Consider the following 22,187-nt stretch of genomic DNA (forward strand, 5'->3'; position numbering starts at 1 on the left):
GCTGGAGAAATAAGAGTATTCATATACTGCTGGTGGGAAAGTAAAATGGTGCAGCTGCTTTAAGAAAACATTTTGGGGCTTCCCTGGTGGCACAGTGGTTAAGAATTCGCCTGCCAATGCAGGGGACACAGGTTCGAGCCCTGGTCCAGGAAGATCCCACATGCCGTGGAGCAACTAAGCCCGTGCGCCACAACTACTGAGCCTGCGCTCTAGAGCCCGCAAGCCACAACTACTGAAGCCCTCGCTCCTAGAGCCTGTGCTCCACAACAAGAGAAGCCACTGCAATAAGAAGGCTGTGCACCACAGCAAAGGGTAGCCCCCGCTCAACGCAATTAGAGGAAGTCCACCCGCAGCAACAAAGACCCAACACAGCCATAAATAAATAAATAAATAAATAAATAAATAATTTTAAAAAGATACGTTCATGTAAAAACTTGTGCATGAATGTTCATAGTAACATTATTCACAAGCCCCAAAAAGTGGAGAGTAACGTAAATGTCCATCTACTGATGAATGGATAAATAAAATGTGGTCTATCCATACAATGGAATATTTAGCCATAAAAAGGAATGAAACACTGACACATGCTACAATGTGTATGAACCTTGAAAACTATGTTAAGTGAAAGAAGCCAAGTACAAAAGGCTACATATTGTATGATTCTATTTTTATGAAATGCCCAGAATAGGCAAATCCACAGAGACAGAGAGTTGATCTGTGGTTGCTTAGGACTGGGGGAAAGAAATAATGGGGAGTGATCGCTACCGAGTATGAGGTTCCCATCTGGGATCATGAAAATGGTCTGGAAAACAGATAATGGTGATAGTTGCAGAACGCTTGTGAATCTACTAAAAGTCACTGATTTGTACATTTTAAAAAGGTTGTAGGACTTCCCTGGTGGTCCAGTGGGTAAGACTCTGTGCTCCCAATTCAGGGGGCCTAGGTTTGAGTCCCTGGTTGGGGAACTAGATCCTGTATGCGTGCAGCAACTAAAAGTTCGCATGCCCAACTAAGAAGGCTGCATGCCGCAACGAAGATCCCGTGTGCCACAACTAAGACCCGGCGAGCCAAAATAAATAAATAAATACAATTATTTTAATAACACAAAATTAAATAAATAAAAAGGTGGCTTTTATGGTATGTGAATTATATCAAATTAAAAAAAGAGGGCTTCCCTGGTGGCACAGTGGTTGAGAGTCTGCCTGCCGATGCAGGGGACATGGGTTCGTGCCCCGGTCTGGGAAGATCCCACATGCCACGGAGCGGCTGCGCCTGTGAGTCATGGCTGCTGAGCCTGCACGTCCGGAGCCTGTGCTCCACAACGGGAGAGGCCACAACAGTGAGAGGCCCGTGTACCGCAAAAAAAAAAAAAAAAAAAAAAAAAGAAAAAAAAGAAAGGAAGAAAAGAAGGAAGAAAAAGAAAGAAAAGAAAGAAAGGAAGAAAGAAAGAAAGAAGCAGGGAGTAGACAATCAAGGGCCTCAGAAAAAAAGTACCTACCACATAATAATGAGGCCAAACCTCATGTTCTTTCTTCATAGGGGAGCACCTCAGACCCTCACCCAGAAATTATTTTTATTTTAGACAAAGTTCCAACAGTCTGGATTGTCCGTTTCCTTTGATGCATGGTAAGCCAGTTCATCACAACATTCTTCCTCTAAAAACTGCCCTTCCTCACAGAGGTGGCCCCAGCAGGCTTTTTTTTTTTGCGGTACGCGGGTCTCTCCCGTTGCGGAGCACAGGCTCCGGACGTGCAGGCTCAGCAGCCATGGCTCACGGGCCCAGCCGCTCCGCGGCATGTGGGATCTTCCCAGACCGGGGCAGGAACCCGTGTCCCCTGCATCGGCAGGCGGACTCTCAACCACTGTGCCACCTGGGAAGCCCCAGCAGCCATTTTTATACTACATGACCTTATCAATCGGACCACAGGGAAACCTAACCCAAAAGGGCCAATCTGATTCTCTCCTCTGGCACTGGCACTGGGAGAGAGGCAGCTCTTTGTTCTCTGCAAGTGACCAGAACTGAGCTGATGTAACCTCAGGGTTTGTGGCAGAGTCATGTCTATGGAGAAGCCAAGAAGGGGAGTTTACAGAAGCAAAAGAAAGAAACCGGACAGGCAAAGGAAGCAGAGGTGAGCAATACTAAGAAAATGGCCTCTTTGGTTTCTGCTGAGTTTCTACTTCCTGGTTCTGCCTCCTTGGTTCACTTTTGCCCTTAAGGTACCCCCATAAGCTTATAATAAATGTTCATTTTTTTTTCTTAAGCTAGAAGGCTTTTGAAAGTTGGGATTGAAAAGGCTTTGGCTATAGCGCTAGGTTCCAAGAGATGAAGAATGTACTGTCACTGGTAATGTGGGCGTTAAAACAAATGTTTGTATGAATGCAGCAAATTAGAGATGGGAGGCACTGCTTGAGGCCACCAATGCTAAGAGCAGCAATAAATAGATTAATAGTTCATAAAAAGAAATAAGTTCCTATAAAAAGCTCCAAAAGAACTGCAAAAAGCTCATCAGTCTGTTACCATTTAGTTGTGAGGCCAGCAGTGGCTGAACTCAGTGCATATTAGGGCATCGTTTGGTTATAGCACGGTCATTACAATGGCCTCGAGATGCAAAAGGCCAGTCAGATGAAGCTGTATGCTGCAATGAAAAAGACGTTTAAATTAATGTTCAGGCATTTATAGATGTAAGATTCACTTATCTGGCACGTAGACATTGTAAAATCTGTCATTGTATAACATAATGACAGATGTATGTGCTCCAAATGTGTAATTATATATCTCCAGAAACAGCACATTCCCTAAATAAAGAACAAGTTGGTAGCAGAAGTGAGGAATAAATCACTTTATAATTTTACTGTTGCTTTCCCCATGGAGTTCTTGAGGCTAAAGCCGGTGTGGAACATAGCCGTATGTTCCATATCTAGTAGGCCGTATGTTGACCATTTCTGCTAGATCAGTGGGTCTCAACCTATCAGACTCAAAGTCCCTTTAAAAAGAAATATCTTCTAATATCCTGTTAGGAGCCCTGAAAGAAATTAATATGAAATATAATTGGCCTACACTCAAATATGTATATGTAAATGTGTATATATATATAAATGTTTAGTTTGCATTTTCATAATGATTAATCTTGAGCTTTTCAGGTGCTTATAGGCCATTTGTACATCTTGGGAGAAATGTCTGTTCAGATCCTTTGCCCGTTTCTTAATTGGGTTATTTGTCTATTTTAAGTTGTAAGTGTTCTTTATATATTGCAGCTGCAATTCCTTATCAGATATATGATCTGCAAATGTTTCCTCCCATTCAGTGGGTGGGGGGAATTATAGCTTATCAAAATGGAGAAAATGGGAAGTATGATATTCTTGCAGATGAGCTGGACCTGTTTCTGAAACTGTGTCTTAAAATCTCAGCACATTTGACATTTGGTTTCAGGGTAGTATAAAGTCCTCAGAGACCACATCCTTTGGTAGGCAACAGAGAATAGAGGATGGATAGGAAAAAAGCTGTGAATACAAGAGGTGATGGAGCAGTTGTGAGGTCGACTTGTGGGGGTTGTATCTGATATTACTGAAAACAAAGGTATTCAGGAGTGGATACAGTGTGTGCCAGACACTGGGATATATATGATTATTTACTAGTTATGCATCCTTAGATGAGCTATTTACTTTTGGAGAGTACGTTTCTTTTTTTTTATAAATTTATTTTATTATTTAGTTATTTATTTAGGCTGCGTTGGGTCTTTTGTTGCTGCACACAGGCTTTCTCTAGTTGTGGTGAGTGGGGCCTACTCTTCGTTGTGGTGCACGGGCTTCTCATTGCGATGGCTTCTCTTGATGCGGAGCACAGGCTCTAGGCATGAGGACTTCAGTAGTTGTGGTGCATGGGCTTAGTTGCTCCACAGCATGTGGGATCTTCCCAGACCAGGGCTCAAACCCGTGTCCCCTGCAGTGGCAGGCGAATTCTTAACCACTGTGCCACCAGGGAAGCCCGGGAGTATATCTCTTTATATGTAAAATGGGGATCGATGTTATTGTGTCAAATATGATATCACCTTTATGATATTAGTAACAACAGCTAATATGCTGCTAAAAGCTTTATAGGCTTCCTTTCACTTGGTCTCATGTGAACCTAGGTGGGCACTGAGGGGTAAAACTGAGACTTAGATCATGCAAGGGGTTCAGTCAGGATTTGAGTCCATGTCTATCTGATTCCAGAATCTTTGCTCTTAAATATTTCATTATGTAGCTTTAAAATGCTGTGAAATCGTTTTGTCCACTAAATCATTGTGTAATATTACGTGGGACTGTTTTTATGGTTCCATTGCTTGGTACGTTATGTAAGTTTAAGGGATAATGAGGATTGTGGGGGTCACCTTGAAATGGGCGGAGTCGTGCTTGTGGAGATGCTAGTTATTGGAACCCCCATACATTTCATCATGTTCTCCGACATTAGCATACGATGTAATATCTTCTCAAATTTACTTGGAAACTATTAGATACGTAATTATTTGGAAGGATTACCCAACAGACTCAGGAAAATAGGACCTGAAGATACAGTCCCATTAGTGTCAAATCTGATAACTTTCCCAGATGGTGTCTTTTTTTTTTTTTTAGTTTTTAGTTTTAAGATGGTGTCTTCATTACTGTGGGGGACAGAATAATGATCCCCCTGAGGATATCAGTGTTCTAATCCCTGCAACCTGTGACTGTGTTACGTTATATGGCAAAAGGGACTTTGCAGATGTGATTAAGTTAAGGATTTTAAGACGGGAAGAGTATCCTGAATTATCCAGGTGAGTTTAATCACAAGGGTTCTTAAAAAATGGAAGAGGGGCTGAAGATCAGAGTCAGAAAAGGCCTGTGACAACAGAAGCACAGGTGAGAGTGATGAGATTGCTAATTGGAGGCCATGAGCCAAACAATGAAGCTTTCTGGAAAAGGCAAGAAATGGATTCCCCCCAGCGCCTCCTGAAGGAACACAGCCTGCCAACACCTTGATTTTGGCCCATTAGACTTGGATTTCTGATCTCCAGAACTGTAAAATAATAGATTTGTGTTTTCTTAAGCCACTGAATTTGTCATTGTTTGTTACAGCATCAATAGGAAATGAATATAGTTACTAACTCCATAGAAACACTATAAGCATAAGATTCTTTTTTTTTTTTTTTTTTTTACAGCAAGGAAACACTCATTCTCCACTTGAATACCATGTTTGAGATTTAAAATCATGTTTGGCAGTGTACTGCAGGATGCTAAATAAGACTTCACCCATATTGCTTTGGATTTCTTGATATCTTGCTATGTTTTCCATCATCCATTGGAACAATTAGTTCAGTTTCCTAGAAACATTTGAACAGTAGTTAGAAGTTTGCCCAATAACCCAGTACCCTCCAGGCTTTTTTTTTTTTTTTCCTGGCTGTGTTTGGTCTTCATTGCTGCGGGTGGGCTTTCTCTAGTTGCGGCGAGCAGGGGCTACTCTTCATTGCGGTGTGCGGGCTTCTCATTGCAGTGGCTTCTCTTGCTGCGGAGCACGGACTCTAAGCACCCAGGCTTCAGTAGTTGTGGCTCACAGGCACTAGAACGCAGGCTCAGTAGTTGCGGCACACGGGCTTAGTTGCTCAGAAGCATGTGAAATCTTTCCGGACCAGGGCTCAAACCCATGTCCCCTGCATTGGCAGGCAGATTCTTAACCACTGCACCACCAGAGAAGCCCACCCTCCAGGTTTTTAAAGTGAAGAATGTTACTTGTACAAGTCAGAATGTGATACCAAATAAATGGTGACAGCTTTGCCAATAAACAAGAATATGCTCTTCCATGGCTAGGAAGGGAGACTGCCACAGCTGACAGGTCTCGAAGATACATAGAGAAGCATAAGATTCTTAATTCAGATTAAGCTACAGAGAATTTAATTTACTATCCTTAGTCTTTAATCTTTGAACCGTTTGATTTATTTTCTTTGGGGAGGATTTTGGTGTATGTTTTTCTATGTATACTTGAATACCTGGCAAGGGACTAGAGCTTGAGGGAGATGTACAAAGCTAACTTAATTAGGTAAATCATTATTCCTCCCCACAACATATTTTTTATAAGCACAGAAAATAAATCTCTCACCCAAACAAGGTAAAAGCTTCAAGACTATTTGTGTGAATTTAGATTTTTTTCTTAAAAAATAAGTGGAAAAATAAAGATGTTTAACAGAGTAGAAGTGTTTCCCCCATTTAGTGTTCTTTATGACTTTTTTTGTGGTAACTAGATAGGTCTCCTATTCAATGGTAGAAAAAGGCTGATGCTGTGATTGGTAATGCAGAGACAAAGGCTGCGAAGTACAGAGATTTTTTTTTTAATTTATTTATTTTTGGTTGCGTTGGGTCTTCGTCGCTGCGTGTGGGCTGTCTCTAGTTGTGGTGAGCGGGGGCTACTCTTCCTTGTGGTGCATGGGCTTCTCATTGCGGTGGCTTCTCTTATTGTGGAGCACGGGCTCTAGGTGCGCGGGCTTCAGTAGTTGTGGCATGTGGGCTCAGTAGTTGTGGCTCGCGGGCTCTAGATCACAGGCTCTGTAGTTGTGGCGCACGGACTTAGTTGCTCCACGGCATGTGGGATCTCCCTGGACCAGGGCTTGAACCTGTGTCCCCTGCATTGGCAGGCGGATTCTTAACCACTGCACCAGCAGGGAAGTCCAAATGTGGAGGGAAATTTTTTTTCTTTTTTGGAGGTGCCGAGCAGCATGCAGAGATCTTAGTTTCTTAGTTCCCCCACCAGGGATTGAACCTGTGCCCCCTGCAGTGGAAGCGCAGAGTCTTAACCACTGGACCGCCAGGGAAGTCCAAGACTTTTATCTTATTAATCTTTTCATAGAATAAGCTTTTAGTTTTGTTAGTCGTCTCAGTTGTTCTATATTTTGTTGATTTCTGTCCTAATAGTTATTTCCTTCTTTTTTCTTTCATTTGGTTCTGCTGCTTCTTTTCCAGTATTTGAGTTGAACGCTTAGCCTCATGTCTTTCTTAACCTTTCTTGTTTCCTGATAAATGTATATAAAGCTATAAATTTCCCTTTAAAATAGTGCTTTCACTGTCTGTGTCCCACCAATTTTGACATGTGCTGTTTTCACTATCATCCAGTTTTAAACATTTCCAAGAGTCATTTAGCAATATTTTATTTGGTTTCCAAATATTTTAAAATTTTATCTTTTTTTAAAAATAAACCTTATTTTTTAGAAGGGTTTTATTTATTTATTTATTTTTATGTTGGCCATGCCGTGCAGCTTGTGGGATCTTAGTTCCTCCACCAGGGATTGAACCGGGGCCCTCAGCAGTGAAAGGGCCGAGTCCTAACCACTGGACTGCCAGGGAATTCCCTAAAAATTTATCTTTTCAAAATTAATTTCAAATTTCATTAAAATGCAGTTGGAGAACCTGATCTATATCATATTGTTCATTGGGAATATTGAAGGAGATACATGCATGTCTGTTTTGCAAATGTTCCGTGTGCACCCTAAAAGAACATGCATTCTTAGTGGGTGTTGAATTCTCTGTATATCTATCAGCTTGAGGGTGGCCCTCTCGAAGGAAGTACTTTTGAACTGAGATCTGAATGTCAGGAAAGAGCCAACTCTCTGAAAATCTGGGGGAAAAGGATCCCAGGCAGAGTGGACAGCAAGTGCAAAGGCCCTGGTGTAGGAATGAGCTTGGTGTGTTCCAGGAATAGAAAGAAGACCTGGAACATAGTGGGCAAGGAGGAGAGTGAGGTGAGGTAAGATCCTGAGAGGTAGTCAGGGGCCAGATCAAGTAGGGCCTCAGAGGCAATGGTATGGACTTTTGATTTTAACCAACACAGTAAATTCATTGATCACACTTACCAGGTGATGTGCTATGACCTTTATGTAAGCCCGTTGTCAAGTACAAACTGATTGCATTTTATACGATGGGGGAAGCACTTTGAGATTAAAAGTACCTTAGAGATCATATTTAGTCCAGTCCTTTCCTTTTGCAAATAAGAAAACTAAGGTGAGGTTTAAAAGGGTCTCACAGTTAGTCAGAGCCCAGGCTTTGGACATCCCCCTGTCTCTCTGATAGATAAGCTCTTAAAAGGGAGGACTCCACTTTCATTTAATTTCATTGAAATGTTATTGAAAGGAATCTTATAAGCAAAAAACATGCTCACCCATCCTATTTACTTATTTTGTAAATCTAGAGTTTTGCAGATAGAGTTTATTCAAAATGAGTTTCCCACAGGGACTGCTTCCTTTCCTCCAATATTCTGCTCTCATTTTACCCTTCTCTGCTTCACTTCAACATTTGGACCTGTTTCTATGAGGCAGCCACTTCAGCCTGCCTTATATTCTCCTGGGCACGACTGTCCCATTTCCAGGATGACCTGTCCCAGCACTTTTTTGATAAGGCCTCTGTGGCACATTCAGAAAACCTCTGCATCACAAAGATACACACAGTAATTACCCATCGGTACTGCCTGGCTGCATGTGTGTTTTCTCACCTTACCTACCTGGGAGGCGAAGCCACTCTGCTCTCCCAGTGGCACGGGAGCTAATGTGGATGTACCCTGAGCAAGCAAAGCTGAATCCAGCTACTGCGCCAGGCAGTCCTCAAACCATGAATGGGCACAGTGTACGTGTGATGCCTCCCTGCCTGTGAGCCTGGCTCCACACAGGCATCAGCAAGTGCCTCTGGGAACGTAGTCCTTTAGTGCTTTATCTGCTGAAGGCAGATTTATTCCCATCAGAGAGGTAGAAATTTCTTCCCTGATGGTGGATGGCAAAGTCAATGCCTCAGGCAAGATCAGTGCCTCCAATTCCATCCGAAGAAAGCCAAAGGTAAGATTTATATCCACCAACCACTGGTTTATCCCTTCTTCTTTGCATATCCTCACAAATATTGTTCTCCTGGCTTGCTGGCCAAGCTGGGGATCTCCACTGGAATATTTTCTTACAAGACACATTTATATGTGGTTGGAGGAAACAAAAAAGTATGAACAGCAAGCAATCACCAAGCCTCCAGTTGAGACTCAGACTAAGAGAATCTAGACTGCAAAAAAAGTATATATATTTTAATGATATAAGGAAATTTCCACAAAATATAAAAATCCCACAGTTGCCTAAGCATTGGTTTTTGCTTTTGTTGATTTAAAAAATTGTGGTAAATATACATAACATAAATTTAACTATTTTTAAGTGTACAATTTAGTGGCATTAAGCACATTCACAGGGTTGTACAACCATGGCCATTATCCATTTCCAGAATTTTTTCATCATCAGCAGCTTTGTGCCCATTAAACACTAACTCTTCATTTCCTTCTCCCCTCCAGCCCCTGGTAACCTTTATTCTACTTTCTATCTCTATGGATTTGCCTGTTCTGGGTATTTCATATTAATGGAGTATGTGGCCTTTTGTGTCTGGCTTACTTCACTTAGCATAATGTTTTCAAGGTTCATCCGTGTTGTAGCTTGTGTCAGTACTACATTCCTTTTTATGGCCAAATAATATTCCATTGTATGTATATAACCCATTTTGTTTATCCATTCATCTCTTCATGGGCACTTGGGTTGTTTCCACCTTTTGGCTAATGTCAATAATACTGCTATGATCATTTGTGTACCAGTATGTATTTGAGTCCTTGCCTTCAGTTCTTTTGGGTATATACCTAGGAGTGGAATAGCTGGATCATATAGTAATTTTGCATTTAAGTATTTGAGGAACTTAAATACATGAGGAACCCAAGCATTAGATTTTGTTTTTAAAATATATTTGTCACAATTAAAAAGAGAGAATCGAAGTATTTGTTATGGCTGCCATAATAAAGCACCAGAGACTGGGTGGCTTAAATAGCAGAAATTTGACGTACAAGATCAAGGTGTCAGCAGAGTTGGTTTCTTCTAAGGCTTCTCTCTTTGTCTTATAGACAGCCATCTTCTCCCTGTATCTTCACATGACCTTCCCTCTGTGCCTGTGTCCTAATCACCTCTTCTTATAAGGACACCAGTCAGATTGGATTAGGAGCTACCCATGTGATCTCATTTTACCTTAATTACCTCATTAAAGGCTACATCTCCAAATACAGTCATTTTCTGGGATAATGGGGGTTAGAACTTCAACATATGCATTTGGTGGTGGCGGGAGCAAGATTGAACCTACAGGAGGGGTAGAGCCAGCCATATGCCGACTCTTTTTTTAAAAAATTAATTTATTTATTTATTTATTTATTTATTTTTGGCTGTGTTGGGTCTTCGTTGCTGTGCGCAGGCTTTCTCTAGTTGCAGTGAGCAGGGGCTACTCTTCGTTGTGGTGCGCGGGCTTCTCATTGCAGTTGCTTCTCTTGTTGCAGAGCACAGGCTCTAGGCGCACGGGCTTCAGTAGTTGTGGCACATGGGCTTAGTTGCTCCACGACATGTGGGATCTTCCCAGACCAGGGCTTAAACCCATGTCCCCTGCATTGGCAGGTGGATTCCTAACCACTGCACCACCAGGGAAGTCCATATATGCCAACTCTTGACTGACTTACCCAAAACAAATCATGGTGGAGGGAAACACAAAAGATGGTTTCTAAGCTTCATTTCTGGATTTCAGGAAAACACCATTTGACCTTTTCTGATATCTCTGAATTTGTTATTATCTGTGACATATTTCAGTGAGGACTGAGGTGAGTCTTCTTTGTCTCCTTAAATTTGCATTCAGGGTTAAAGGCTTTTAATAAATATCTTTGCAAGAAAAAAGTGAACCCTAATTGAAGACTCACATCTCCCTTAAGTAAGAAATGTCCTGCAGATTGTGTTCTGCCTTGAACATCTTTCAGTGTCATTTGCTATCCTTCTATGGCATCATTTTAAATAGCTGCATATAGTTCTATTATATGAGTGTACCATAATTTATTTAACCAACCCTCTAGTGTTGGATTTAAAGGAATTTTTAAAATTCTTACTCAGATTCTGTTCTTTCTGTTACCACCACCCAATTAGTAGTCTAGGTTGCTTTTTGAGTCACTCTTATATGATTCCAGCAGACTTCTAAAAGTAATCTCCCTTCCCAGGGTTTCCCCCTTCACCCAACATCCTCATGGATGTCTGAAGGATGTTCTTAAGTCACTGCTTTCCTCATATCTCCTGTCAACCCAAGAATGGCTCCACCTTAACTTTGCAATTGGTCCAAACATCTCAGCCCTTAAAAAAAGAAAAAAAGATTTCCCCAAATCAGCCTCTATTTAACTTTCATCCACTTTCTTCCCAATCTGGGGAGCCAGTCAAGTCTACCTGTAGTCTTAGCACATACCATACTCATTTCTCTGGACCTGGCTGGTGCCACTAGTCCTGTTGGAAATACCTTTTCTCATCCCACTGAATGTTTCCAGTCTCTTCATCTAGGAGGGCCAGCTCATGTGTCACAAGCTTCATAAAGCCCCCTGTGACTACTCTTGTCTGTATGGATTTTATTTTGCCTTTCTTTGAGCTTCTGTCTCACTGAGATGGGACCACATAGTTTATGAAGCAGTTAAGAAGTAAGCTTGTGTCCCTCCTGGCTAACTAGAAGGTCCAGAGACCTTGTTGTAAATGTCCCAGTCACACTGGCCATCTGACAGTTCTTGGAACACACTCATTTCTTTCCCACTTCAGTGCTTTGTGCTTGCTGTCCCTCTGCCTGAAATGTCCTGCCTCCAACTTGTCATGGTCAGTTCCTTCTTGACATTCAGATCTAGTTTAAATGTCACTTCCTTGGAGAGGCCACCCCTGACCCCTGTCAGAAATAACTCCATTGTTTTTAGTGCAGCGCATTGCTTATTTCTTTCAGACCCTTTATCCCAGGCTGTGCTCCACTCATCCCTTTACACATTGCTTGCCCATCTTCTGCACTTCACCTAGCCTCCAGGACAGCCTGTCTGGTTCATTTGTTTATCCTGGCACCTACCCAGTGCCAGGGTGCTCAATAAATGTTTGCTGAATGACTTGGTGAGATTGGATGGAATGGAGAAAGAGAAGAGAGATAGTGAGGCTGTGCCTTGGATTTCTGACTTGGGAAACTGAGCTGATGGCAGGTAGTGCTACTAACCGAGCTTGGGAGTTCCAGAAGAGCCCATGTGGGTGGGGGTGGAGGAAACAGAGATGATTATTTCTCCTCTGTACTTATTTGAGTTGCCTCTAAACTATTTAAGTAGAATATTCATCCACACATGGTTAAATATATGGGCCTAGAGCTTAGGAGTGATGCTTGGGCACTGTCCAAATAACAATAATAGCCAGCATCGTTAGACATGGTTAACACTTTAAATAACAATAATACCTAACTTTTTTTTTCTTTTTTTTGTAAATTTATTTTTGGTTGCGTTGGGCTTTGTTGCTGCGCACAGGCTTTCTCTAGTTGTGGCGAGCAGGGGCTACGTTTTGTTGCAATGTGCGGACTTCTCACTGCAGTGTCTTCTCTTGTCGCGGAGCATGGGCTCTAGGTGCATGGGCTTCAGTAGTTGCAGCACACGGGCTCAGTAGTTGCGGCACACAGACTTAGTTGCTCCAAGGCATGTGGGATCTTCCCAGACCAGGGCTCAAACTCATGTCCCCTGCATTGGCAGGCAGGTCCTTAACCACTGTGCCACCAAGGAAGTCCAATAATACCTAACATTTATTGACCACTTACTCTGTGCCAGGCAGTGTGCTAAGTGCTTCACATACATTTACTCTTAGAACATTTAATATTTAATACAACCCTTGGATACAATGATACAACTAAGGTTTCTAAGAATTGGGTAAACTGAGGCCACTCTGCTAATTAGTGGGCGGGCTAGGATTTGAAGCCAGGTGGTCAGTTTCCAGTGTCCCAGCTCTTCCCCACTGCACTAGTGTGCTGGAATAGACATGCAGGCACACAGAACCAAGCCCATTGCCTTTGAGGAGCTTCTTGTTTCCTTGGGGAAATAAAATAACTCATAACCTACTGTACTCAACAGCCTTGCCTAAGGCTTGCCTAAGGCTCTTATCCAAGCCTGTCAAGTATGGTAATTATTTGATTAAAATGACTAGTGTTGACCTCCACCTCTGATTCCTGAAGACTCACATACATATGACCTTCATAATTCATTCAGAAGAACTAAGGAAGTTGGAAATGCAAAGTCCTTTCCATAGATCATCATCTGTTTTGGAAACATGATTCATAACCCTCTTGGGACTGGAAAAGAGGAAACTGAAAGATCACAGTAAAAGTGAAAGAAGATAGTGATGTCTACATCTATTCAAAAGAGAGCAGAAGGGGACTTCCCTGGTGGCCCAGCGGCTAAACCACACTCCCAATGCAGGGGGCCCGGGTTTGATCCCTGGTCAGGGAACTAGATCCCACATGCCACAACTAAAGATCCCACATGCCACAACTAAAGATCCCGCATGCCGCAACTAAAGATCCCACGTGCCACAACGAAGATCCCATGTGCCGCAACTAAGACCCAATGCAGCCAAATAAATAAATAAATAAATAAATAAATATTTTTTTAAAAAGAGAGAGAACAGAAGGATTTCAATCAGCGGACCCTCAGGGATTCCTGGAATGATGACTGCATTGGATTAGAGTATGGGTTGAGAAACATACAAGCAGCAGAAAGTGTAACCACACCCAGTGCACTCAAATGGTTACTTTGAATAAATGGGGGTAGTGGTCCCAGTTCCCCATGGGCTCTAAGAAACAGGGCTTTGTGCAGACAGTGAGTGCGCAGAAGCCAAGCCTCTAATTTTTTAGGGCAACTGGCTTTAAGGGTATCTTAATCACCTCCTGTTCACCGCATTGGTAAGGGAGGGATTCCCACCCTAGGGGTATGGGGATGGCCGAACATATGACACCCAGCACTGGACAGCTGAAATTGGCAGCAGTTCATTGGTCACATATACTCACAGCACAGGGAAGAAGGACACCACATGCCCTGCAGGGTCACATGGGGGTAGCATTTAGGAACAGAGTGAACAACCAGAGGCAGTGGGAGGCAAGCTTACTTTGTAGTATCCGGAGGGTGAGGTGTCCTGTGGTTCCCACAGGAGAGTGTTGTTGGCTCTTTTGGATAATTCCATGGCCTGGTTGGGAACGCAAATCTACTATGCAGGCATCAGCAGAAACTGCATCTGGTCCATCTGATGAGGAAGGTTGTTTAACTAGGTGACATTTTCGATCAGACCAAGAAGAAAAACTTGCAGTTAAGCCAAGCTAGGCCTTCCTGATTTCACCAGATGTTAAGGCAGCACGTAATATTAGACCTTGATTTTAGGCCTTACACCACAGGGTGGATGCATCTGTAGGCTCTGTTGACTGCCCCTTGTCTCTAGATTTGGCACATTCTTGACCCTGACCCAAAGCTCAACGAGTGTTCTCATCCCCACCAACTTGGGACAGGAGATATTCTAAAAATCAAGGCATAATGGGAATTCCCTGGTGTTCCAGTGGTTAGGACTCAGTGCTCTCACTGCCGGGAGAGGAAGAGCAGGAGAGAAAAGAGAATCAGTCCATTTTGCTGCATATTTGGGACATGTGTTTCACAGAGTAGGGAAAGACTGAAATGAAAATTAAAACTATATCTATCTACCACCACTCTTGGCGATCAGAATGGTCTTTTAAAAATGAAATGTAATCTTACCAGGCTCCTACTTAAAACCCTTCAATGGGTCTCCGTTGGTCTTTCTTAAGATAATGACAAAACTCCTTGCCATGATCTTCAAGGCTCTATGCGTTCCAACCCCTGCCTGTCCAGTCTTACCTCATTCCTTACTTCCCCATACTATTTATGGAGCAGGCATACAGGTCTCCTTTAAATTCTGAAAACCTTCTATGCTTTTTGTCAGCCCCACGACCTTTGCACATGCTATTGTCTTGGCCTAGAATGCGCTTTCCTCCCCAACTCACATAGTTATCTAGAACTTATCCTTCAAATTTCAGCTGAAGAGCTCCTTCCTCAGGTAAGATTTCTCTGATTTCCCCAAATAGGTCAAGTTCCCCTATATAGGCTCTCAGAGCATCTTTTACCTTCTTCATCATGATACTCATCATAAGTTACAAGTTTATATTTGTTTTAATTATTTGATTAATGTCCATCTCCTCACATCTCCATGAGAGTGGCAACCTTATTTATCATTGATCTCTAGTAAGTGCCTAAAAGAAAACTCCTGTTTACCTATACTCTACTCGTAACACTCTGACACCAAATGTGCGTGGGGTTTTCCCACACCAACCAATTCTCCAACTCTCCAGACACCAACTGGGTGTCTTGCAATTCAATTATGACATTAATTACCTGGAGTTAGCATAGACTCCACAGGTTAAGGGTTCAGTCCTGCAAGATTGTCCTCCACTTCAGACACCAGTCATGTCCAGGGTTGTCACCTGTACTTCTGACCAACTGGTTATAAATTGGGGGTTCCTATAACCCCCTCTTCAGGTTCAGTAATTTGCTGTAGTGGCTCATAGAACTCAGGGAAACACTTACATTTACCCATTTATTATAAAGGATATGTTAAAAGATACAGATGAACAGCCAGATGAAGAGTTACATAGAATGAGGGCCAGAAGTGTCCTGAGTGCAGAAGCTTTTGTCCTTGTGGAGTTGGGGGTGTACCACCCTCCCCATATGTGGATGTATTCATCAATATGGAAGCTTTCTTAACCCCACAGTGTAGGAATTTTTATGGAGGCTTTATCACATAGTCAAAATCGATTATTAACTCAATTTCCAACCCCTCCCCACTCTAGAGGATAAGGTGGTAGGACTGAAAGTTCTAAGCTTCTAATCATGGCTTGGTCTTTCTGGTGACCAGCCCCCTTCCTGAAGTTATCCAGGAGCCCACCAAGAGTGGCCTCATTAGAACACAAGACAGTTCTAAATTCCAGGGGACTTAGGAGCTCTGTGTTAGGAACTGGGGGCAAAGACTAAAAACATATCTTTGTATGTCAAAGTGCCTCTGCATATATGTTGAATGTTTGTGTCAATGAATGAGCTAACTGATTTGGGGATCTTCTGAGAAAAGAAAGTAAAAGGAATACTTCAGTAAATGCGAATTACACGTTATTTTTTTTTATTATCAAAACTGTTAAGACATCTACATTGCCAAGCTAGAATTAGGAAGTGTTTTAAAAATGGTTCCCTCTAAAGAGAGGAATGCAAGTCCATAACCAATGCTACATGAAATCAGGCAGTTTTACAAGAAAGCAGATCTCCAATACAGAGATGAAGCAGTGAATACTGTGCAATTACTATAACAGGAGAATGGATTTAAGTACAAAAAACAGATCCTACAAAATGTGACTTTCCTTGGGATACCTTTGGCGATGACACTATTTTCTACCATAGACCAAAAATAAGAATATAAATATGATGCATGCTGTTGTAGGAAGTGTCAGACATTTTGCACATAGTTGATGTAACACATCATCCTCTCACCTTCTCACCCAGAGCATCTGGGAAAGGTGAAAACAACAGGTGGATCCAGTGATTATTTGTCATTCCAAATGCTGACTCCGTCTGGGGTCTCCACAAGGTGATAGAAACACACTAGGAGGCAGGCATCAAAAAATAACATATGAAGGCTCAGAGGCTATCAGAATGGAAATCTGTAGCAGTTACATAGAATTCTCAGAGTAAAAAATTTCATTTCTGAAGAAGTCATATATAATTCAGTTTTCAAAAATATCTCTGAAAGGTAGTAAAAATGAGAGTTAAATCTGGCCCAGTTAACTTGATTCCTGAGTTTAAAGCCAGGTGAAATCCTGGGACCAAAAAAGAAGGTTTTTGTTCATATTATCTTACATTAAAACAGTAGAAAGCTGATGACTTTTAAAAAGTGTCAAAATGGTAAATCTTAGAATATGTATTAAAAACTCACAGATCCTTCATTAGTCACAGTTTTGAATAGTGTTCTCTATTTATTCTTTAAAATAGTTGTCATTTAGAAATAGTCTGTTCTAGTGCCAAAACCTTGAAACTGAAATCCTGCTGGAGGATCCTAAAACCTGCTATTCATTTTTTTTTTTTTTCGGTATGCGGGCCTCTCAGTGTTGTGCTCTCCCGTTGCGGAGCACAGACTCCGGACGCGCAAGCTCAGCGGCCATGGCTCACGGGCCCAGCTGCTCCGCGGCATGTGGGATCTTCCCAGACCAGGGCACGAACCCGTGTCCCCTGCATCAGCAGGCGGACTCTCAACCACTGCGCCACCAGGGAAGCCCCTGCTATTCATTTTTGTACTCTTAGCAGTTGACGTATAGAAATGGTAAAAGGGTTGAGTGTGAGTTGCTTTTTAAGTAGCATCCAGACTGCATCCATTGTAATTGGCTGCAAAGTACAGGATGTTAAAGGCATAAAGGTGGCTTATTCCAGTTTTTAACAGCAATACTTACTTCCAGTCATAGAAATGTGATGTGGATTGAAATGTATTGGGTAGCTCAGCAGTTAGATTTGATGGATTCCAGGGCTGGTCTGGTGAGTTACCTGATTGGTCTGCAGCTCTTCTAGAACTGCCAAATAGAAACCCAAGCCCCCGAGGGGCTCCAGGGAGTTTTTGGCTGAAAATCTGGACACACGTCTTAGACCCAGAGAAGATGTGGGCTGAGTCTACGTCCCACGAATCAGGCTTGCTCTCTGTCCCAGTTATCTGTCGCTGTGTAACAGACAACACAAAACATAGTGGTTTAAAATAACAATTTTTGTTCTGTGGGTTCACTGGGTAGCTCTCACTTGGGTTGTCTGATGCAGTTGCAGTCATATGTTAGCAGGATCTGGAATCATCTGAAGGCTACTTCTCTCCCATGGGCTTGGACGGCTTGAATGCTGGGGGCACCTCTCCTCTTCACATGGCTGCTTGGGCTTCTTCACAGCAGGGTGGACTCAGGATAGACAGATTTTTACGTGGGAGCTTGCTTCCTTCACAGCAAGAGTTTCAAGGGACCGGAAGTGGAAGCTGACAGCATCTTAAGACCAAGACCCTGAACCTGACACAGCATCACTTTATCATTGGATAAAGTGATCAGAGCTGCCAAGACACAAGGGGAGGAGATATAACCCCTCAGGTCCTATAGGACAAATGCCAAAAAATTTGTGCCAAAACTTTTAATCCTCCCCATTCTTTTTTTTTTTTTTTTCTTTTTTTTGCGGTATGCGGGCCTCTCACTGTTGTGGCCTCTCCCGTTGCGGAGCACAGGCTCCGGATGCGCAGGCCCAGCGGCCATGGCTCACGGGCCCAGCCGCTCCGCGGCATATGGGATCCTCCCAGACCGGGGCACGAACCCGTATCCCCTGCATCGGCAGGCGGACTCTCAACCACTGCGCCACCAGGGAGGCCCCTCCCTATTCTTTAACCAGGACCCAAGGGTTTGTTGATAGTTGGACGTTATCCTAGTCTCACCTCAAAATGAGCTGCTTCATATTCATGTAGCTCTTTATGCGTTAATAAGAGAGTTTCTGTACACTGTCTCAATTTGCTCTCCTAATATCCCTGTGAAACAATAGATTGGATAATAAGGCAGCTGAGGTACAGAGGTTAAAGGCCTAGGATCACACAACTTCCTAGGGATAGAATGGAGATATAAATCTGAATCTCTTGACTCTCAGTCCATGCTGAGGGATTCTAGTTTATTTGCTGTTTGTTTACCCTGATCACTTTGCTCTCTGACACATACAGAGCTGGGGGAGGAGGAAAGCACATTTCCCTTTGGCTGAAAATCTGGACACACATCTTTGCAGGGGAAGCTCAAGGTGCAAGCAAAGGCAATGTTACATGACTGCTCAGCACATCAGTGAGGACTCTTGAAGCCACTGTACTGGCCTTCCGTCTTGGGAAACTCTCTCCGGATCCTCCAGCGGCAGCAGCTGGGCAGGATGGCAAAGTCAGCCAGGTCCTGGGAGCCAAAGCGCCACGTAGTATAGCACCTGTAGGCGCAGTGCCGCAGCTGGCTGTTGGTAGAATCTGCATCCAGCACCAGCAAGGGCTCCTGGTAGTGCAGGAGGAACTGCAGGACATGTCTGGACAGGATAAGCTTCTTGAACGGCTCCGAGGTGGTGATACAGGCACCCAGCTTTTTCCGACAGCTCAGCTCCTCCAAGCATCTTTGTCTCTCAGGGAGTTGGGATGGGAGGCACTTTCCGCACTGGCACCAGTTCGGGCAGTCACTGGGTCTAGGGGTTGCCCTTTCACTGAGCAGCTGGATAGCCTCTGGTTGTCCAGGAATGGGGGGTGGCTCGTGAAGAGACAGAGGCAGCCTGGACAGGTCTGTGAAGTCCATCGGGGGTCTCTGAAAAAGGCAAGTTTCCAAACCCATCAGCACTGACAACCCCTAGGGTTCTAGGTTCTTTAATTTTATTATTAACTTATAAAGTTACATTTAATATTACATTAATACTAGGAGCTATCATTTATTAAAGGTATATATCAGGACTGTGTTTTGCAAGCATTGCCTCATCTAAGGTTTCGGAGAACCTCGTGAGATATGTGTTCTGATCTCCATTTTACAGATTTGGAAAGTGAAATTCAGAAAAGCCAGGCCTCAATACATATATCTCTTTGGAGAGACCTTCTTGCCTTGACCACCTGATCTAGGTAGTTCTCCTCCTCCCAGGTCATTCTCTTATCACATAATGATGTTCTATGTTTGTTATGAGGAAATGATCTTATGAATTGATATGTTTACTTAATGATTCTTCTTCCATATGAAAGCAGGGGCCCTGTTTGCTTTGTTTACTGCCTGTATTCCCAATGCCTAGGACAGTGCCCACACATAGTAGACAGTAAATATTTGTTGACTTAGCTCTGCTTTCTCCTTTCTCACCGTGCTCTCTTTTCTGAAAAAATCCATTTGTTATCCTCCAGTGGAAGTTGCCGTAATTGCCATCATTTATGTCTATTCTTTGTGACATATACCTTCATTCACCAGACAAAGAAAGTCTGAGTTAAGTACATTAAAACTGAATGGTTCTTGTACATGAATGTTCACAGCAGCACTATTATAATAGCCAAAGGGTGAAAATAACCTAAGTGTCCATCAATGGATGAATGGATTAAAAAAATGTTATGTTCATACAATGGACTATTATTCAGCTATAAAAAGGAATGAAATGCTGACAAATGCTAAACATGGATGTTTAGCTAAACATGGATGGAACCTTGACATTATGCTAAATGAAAGAAGCCAGACATAAGAGGACAAATATTGTATTATTCAGTTTACATGAAATGTCCAGAATAGGTAAATCCATGTATACAGAAATCTACAGAAAGCAGATTAGTGGTTGCCAAGGGCTGGGGAGAAGTGAGTGAGTAGTGGCTGCTGAATGGATACAAGGTTTCCTTTTGGGGTGTGAAAAGGCTCTGGAGCTAGATAGTGGTGATGGTTGCACAGCATTGTGGATATACTAAATGTCACTGAACTGTACACTTTATTTTTTTTTCCTCTTTAAAAAAATTGTGTATTTATTTGGCTACGCCGGCTCCCAGCCGCAGCACGCGGGATCCTCGCCGCTGTGCACAGGATCCTCGCTGCAGCATGCAGGATCTTTAGTTGCGGCACATGGGCTCTTCCAGTTGCAGCATGTGGGATACATCTCCCCGACCAGGGATCAAACCCGGGCCCCCCGCATTGGGAGCACGGAGTCCCAACCACTGGACCACCAGGGAAGTCCCTGAACTTCACACTTTAAAATGATTAAAATGGTAAATTTTAGGTTATGTGTATATTACCACACCCACCCCAACACACAGGAGTTCACTTTATACCCAGATCTGATAAAAACATTACAAGAGTGGAAAAATTTTGGCCAAACTCTCTCAAGAAGAGGTGTAAAATTCTTAAATATTAGTGAATTGAATCCAGCAGTAAATACAAAGAATCATACATCGCACTCAAACTGATGTTACTGCAGGTTCCTGCAAGGTTGGCTTAATATTTGAAAACCAATCAGTGTAATGCACCACATGACAGAAGAAAACTCATTGATTATTTGGAAAGAAGCAGAAAAAACACGTTATTTTAAAATTCAGTATCCATTCATGATAAAAATTCTTAGTAAACTAGGAGCAGAGGGGAATTTTCTTAATCTGATAGATCATTCTTTAAAAACCTACAGCAGGGACTTCCCAGGCGGTCCCGTGGTTAGAACGTGGTGGGCCGGGTTCAATCCCTGGTCTGGGAACTAGGATCCCGCAAGACGTGGGGCGAGGCCGGAAAGGAAAAAAAGACCTACAGCAAGTACTATAGTGAAATAAAAAACTTTCTTCCTGAGACAGGGAATGAGACAAAGATGCTTGGTCTTATCACTTCTATTCAGTATTGTACTGGACATCCTAACAGGTGTAATAAACTCCTGGAGCTGGAAGAAGCAAGAAAGGAACCTCCCCTAGAGCCTTCAAAGGGAGTACAGCCCTGCTGACACCTTGATTTCAGACTTTGATTTCAGAATTCTGGCCTCCAGAACTGTGAGAGAATAAATTTCTGTTGTTCCAAGCTACCTAGTTTGTGGTCATTTATTATGGCAGCTGTAGAAAACTAATGCAGTTAGTGAAGATGTCCAGCAGCCAAAACTGCTGGGGGGAGTGTGAATTAGAACACCCACTTCAGAAAACTGTCAGGTAGTATCTACTAAAGCTGAACACACACCTGCCTTATGACTTAGCAGTTCCACTCTTAGGTGCCATACGTTTACTGCAGCAGCATCGTTGGCATGAACCCCAAAGTGGAAACTACCCAGATAGGTAGTTCATTCAACAATAGAATGGATAAATAAATTGAATGTTTATAAAACGGAAACTATACAACAAGAATGAACCATTGCTATATGCAACATCATGGATGACTCTCACAAAAATAATATTGAGGGAAGGAAGCCAGATACTCAACAGAGTATGTAATGAATACATACTATAGGATTAAAATTTTTTAAAAAATAAAAAAATAAAATAAAATAATTTTTAAATAAAAAATACTAGAAGAGGTAAAGCTAACCTTGAATACAGGATAATGACTACTTTTAAGGGAAGGTAGTAATTTGGAGGCATAAAAGGCACTTCTGCTAGTCATAGTCACTTTTTAAATCTGGGTGCTGGTTACATGTGTTACATGTGGTTTACTTTGTCATCAGTTGTGATTTATACACATTTTTAGATATATTTATATTTAATAGTAGGTTTTGGGCTTCCCTGGTGGCACAGTGGTTAGGAATCTGCCTGCCAGTGCAGGGGATA

The 22,187-nt window shown here is 42.5% G+C and overlaps 2 protein-coding genes across 3 annotated transcripts in view; one reads left to right on the forward strand and one right to left on the reverse strand.

Moving 5' to 3' along the window:
- Nucleotides 1–22,187, forward strand: part of IFT81 (intraflagellar transport 81) — a 192,638-nt gene that overhangs the window by 8,583 nt on the left and 161,868 nt on the right. The gene's annotated exons all lie outside the window — the stretch shown is intronic.
- Nucleotides 18,290–22,187, reverse strand: part of P2RX7 (purinergic receptor P2X 7) — a 48,699-nt gene continuing 44,801 nt past the window's right edge. For both annotated transcript variants that reach the window (XM_081253191.1, XM_081253190.1), the window contains exon 13: nucleotides 18,290–19,245. In XM_081253191.1, the coding sequence (XP_081109317.1) occupies nucleotides 18,748–19,245 (498 nt within the window). In that variant the 3' untranslated portion in view covers nucleotides 18,290–18,747. The remainder of the gene's footprint in view (nucleotides 19,246–22,187) is intronic.

Source organism: Mesoplodon bidens (assembly GCF_964165515.1).
Source record: "Mesoplodon bidens genome assembly, chromosome: 13".
NCBI classification, from domain to species: domain Eukaryota; kingdom Metazoa; phylum Chordata; class Mammalia; order Artiodactyla; family Ziphiidae; genus Mesoplodon; species Mesoplodon bidens.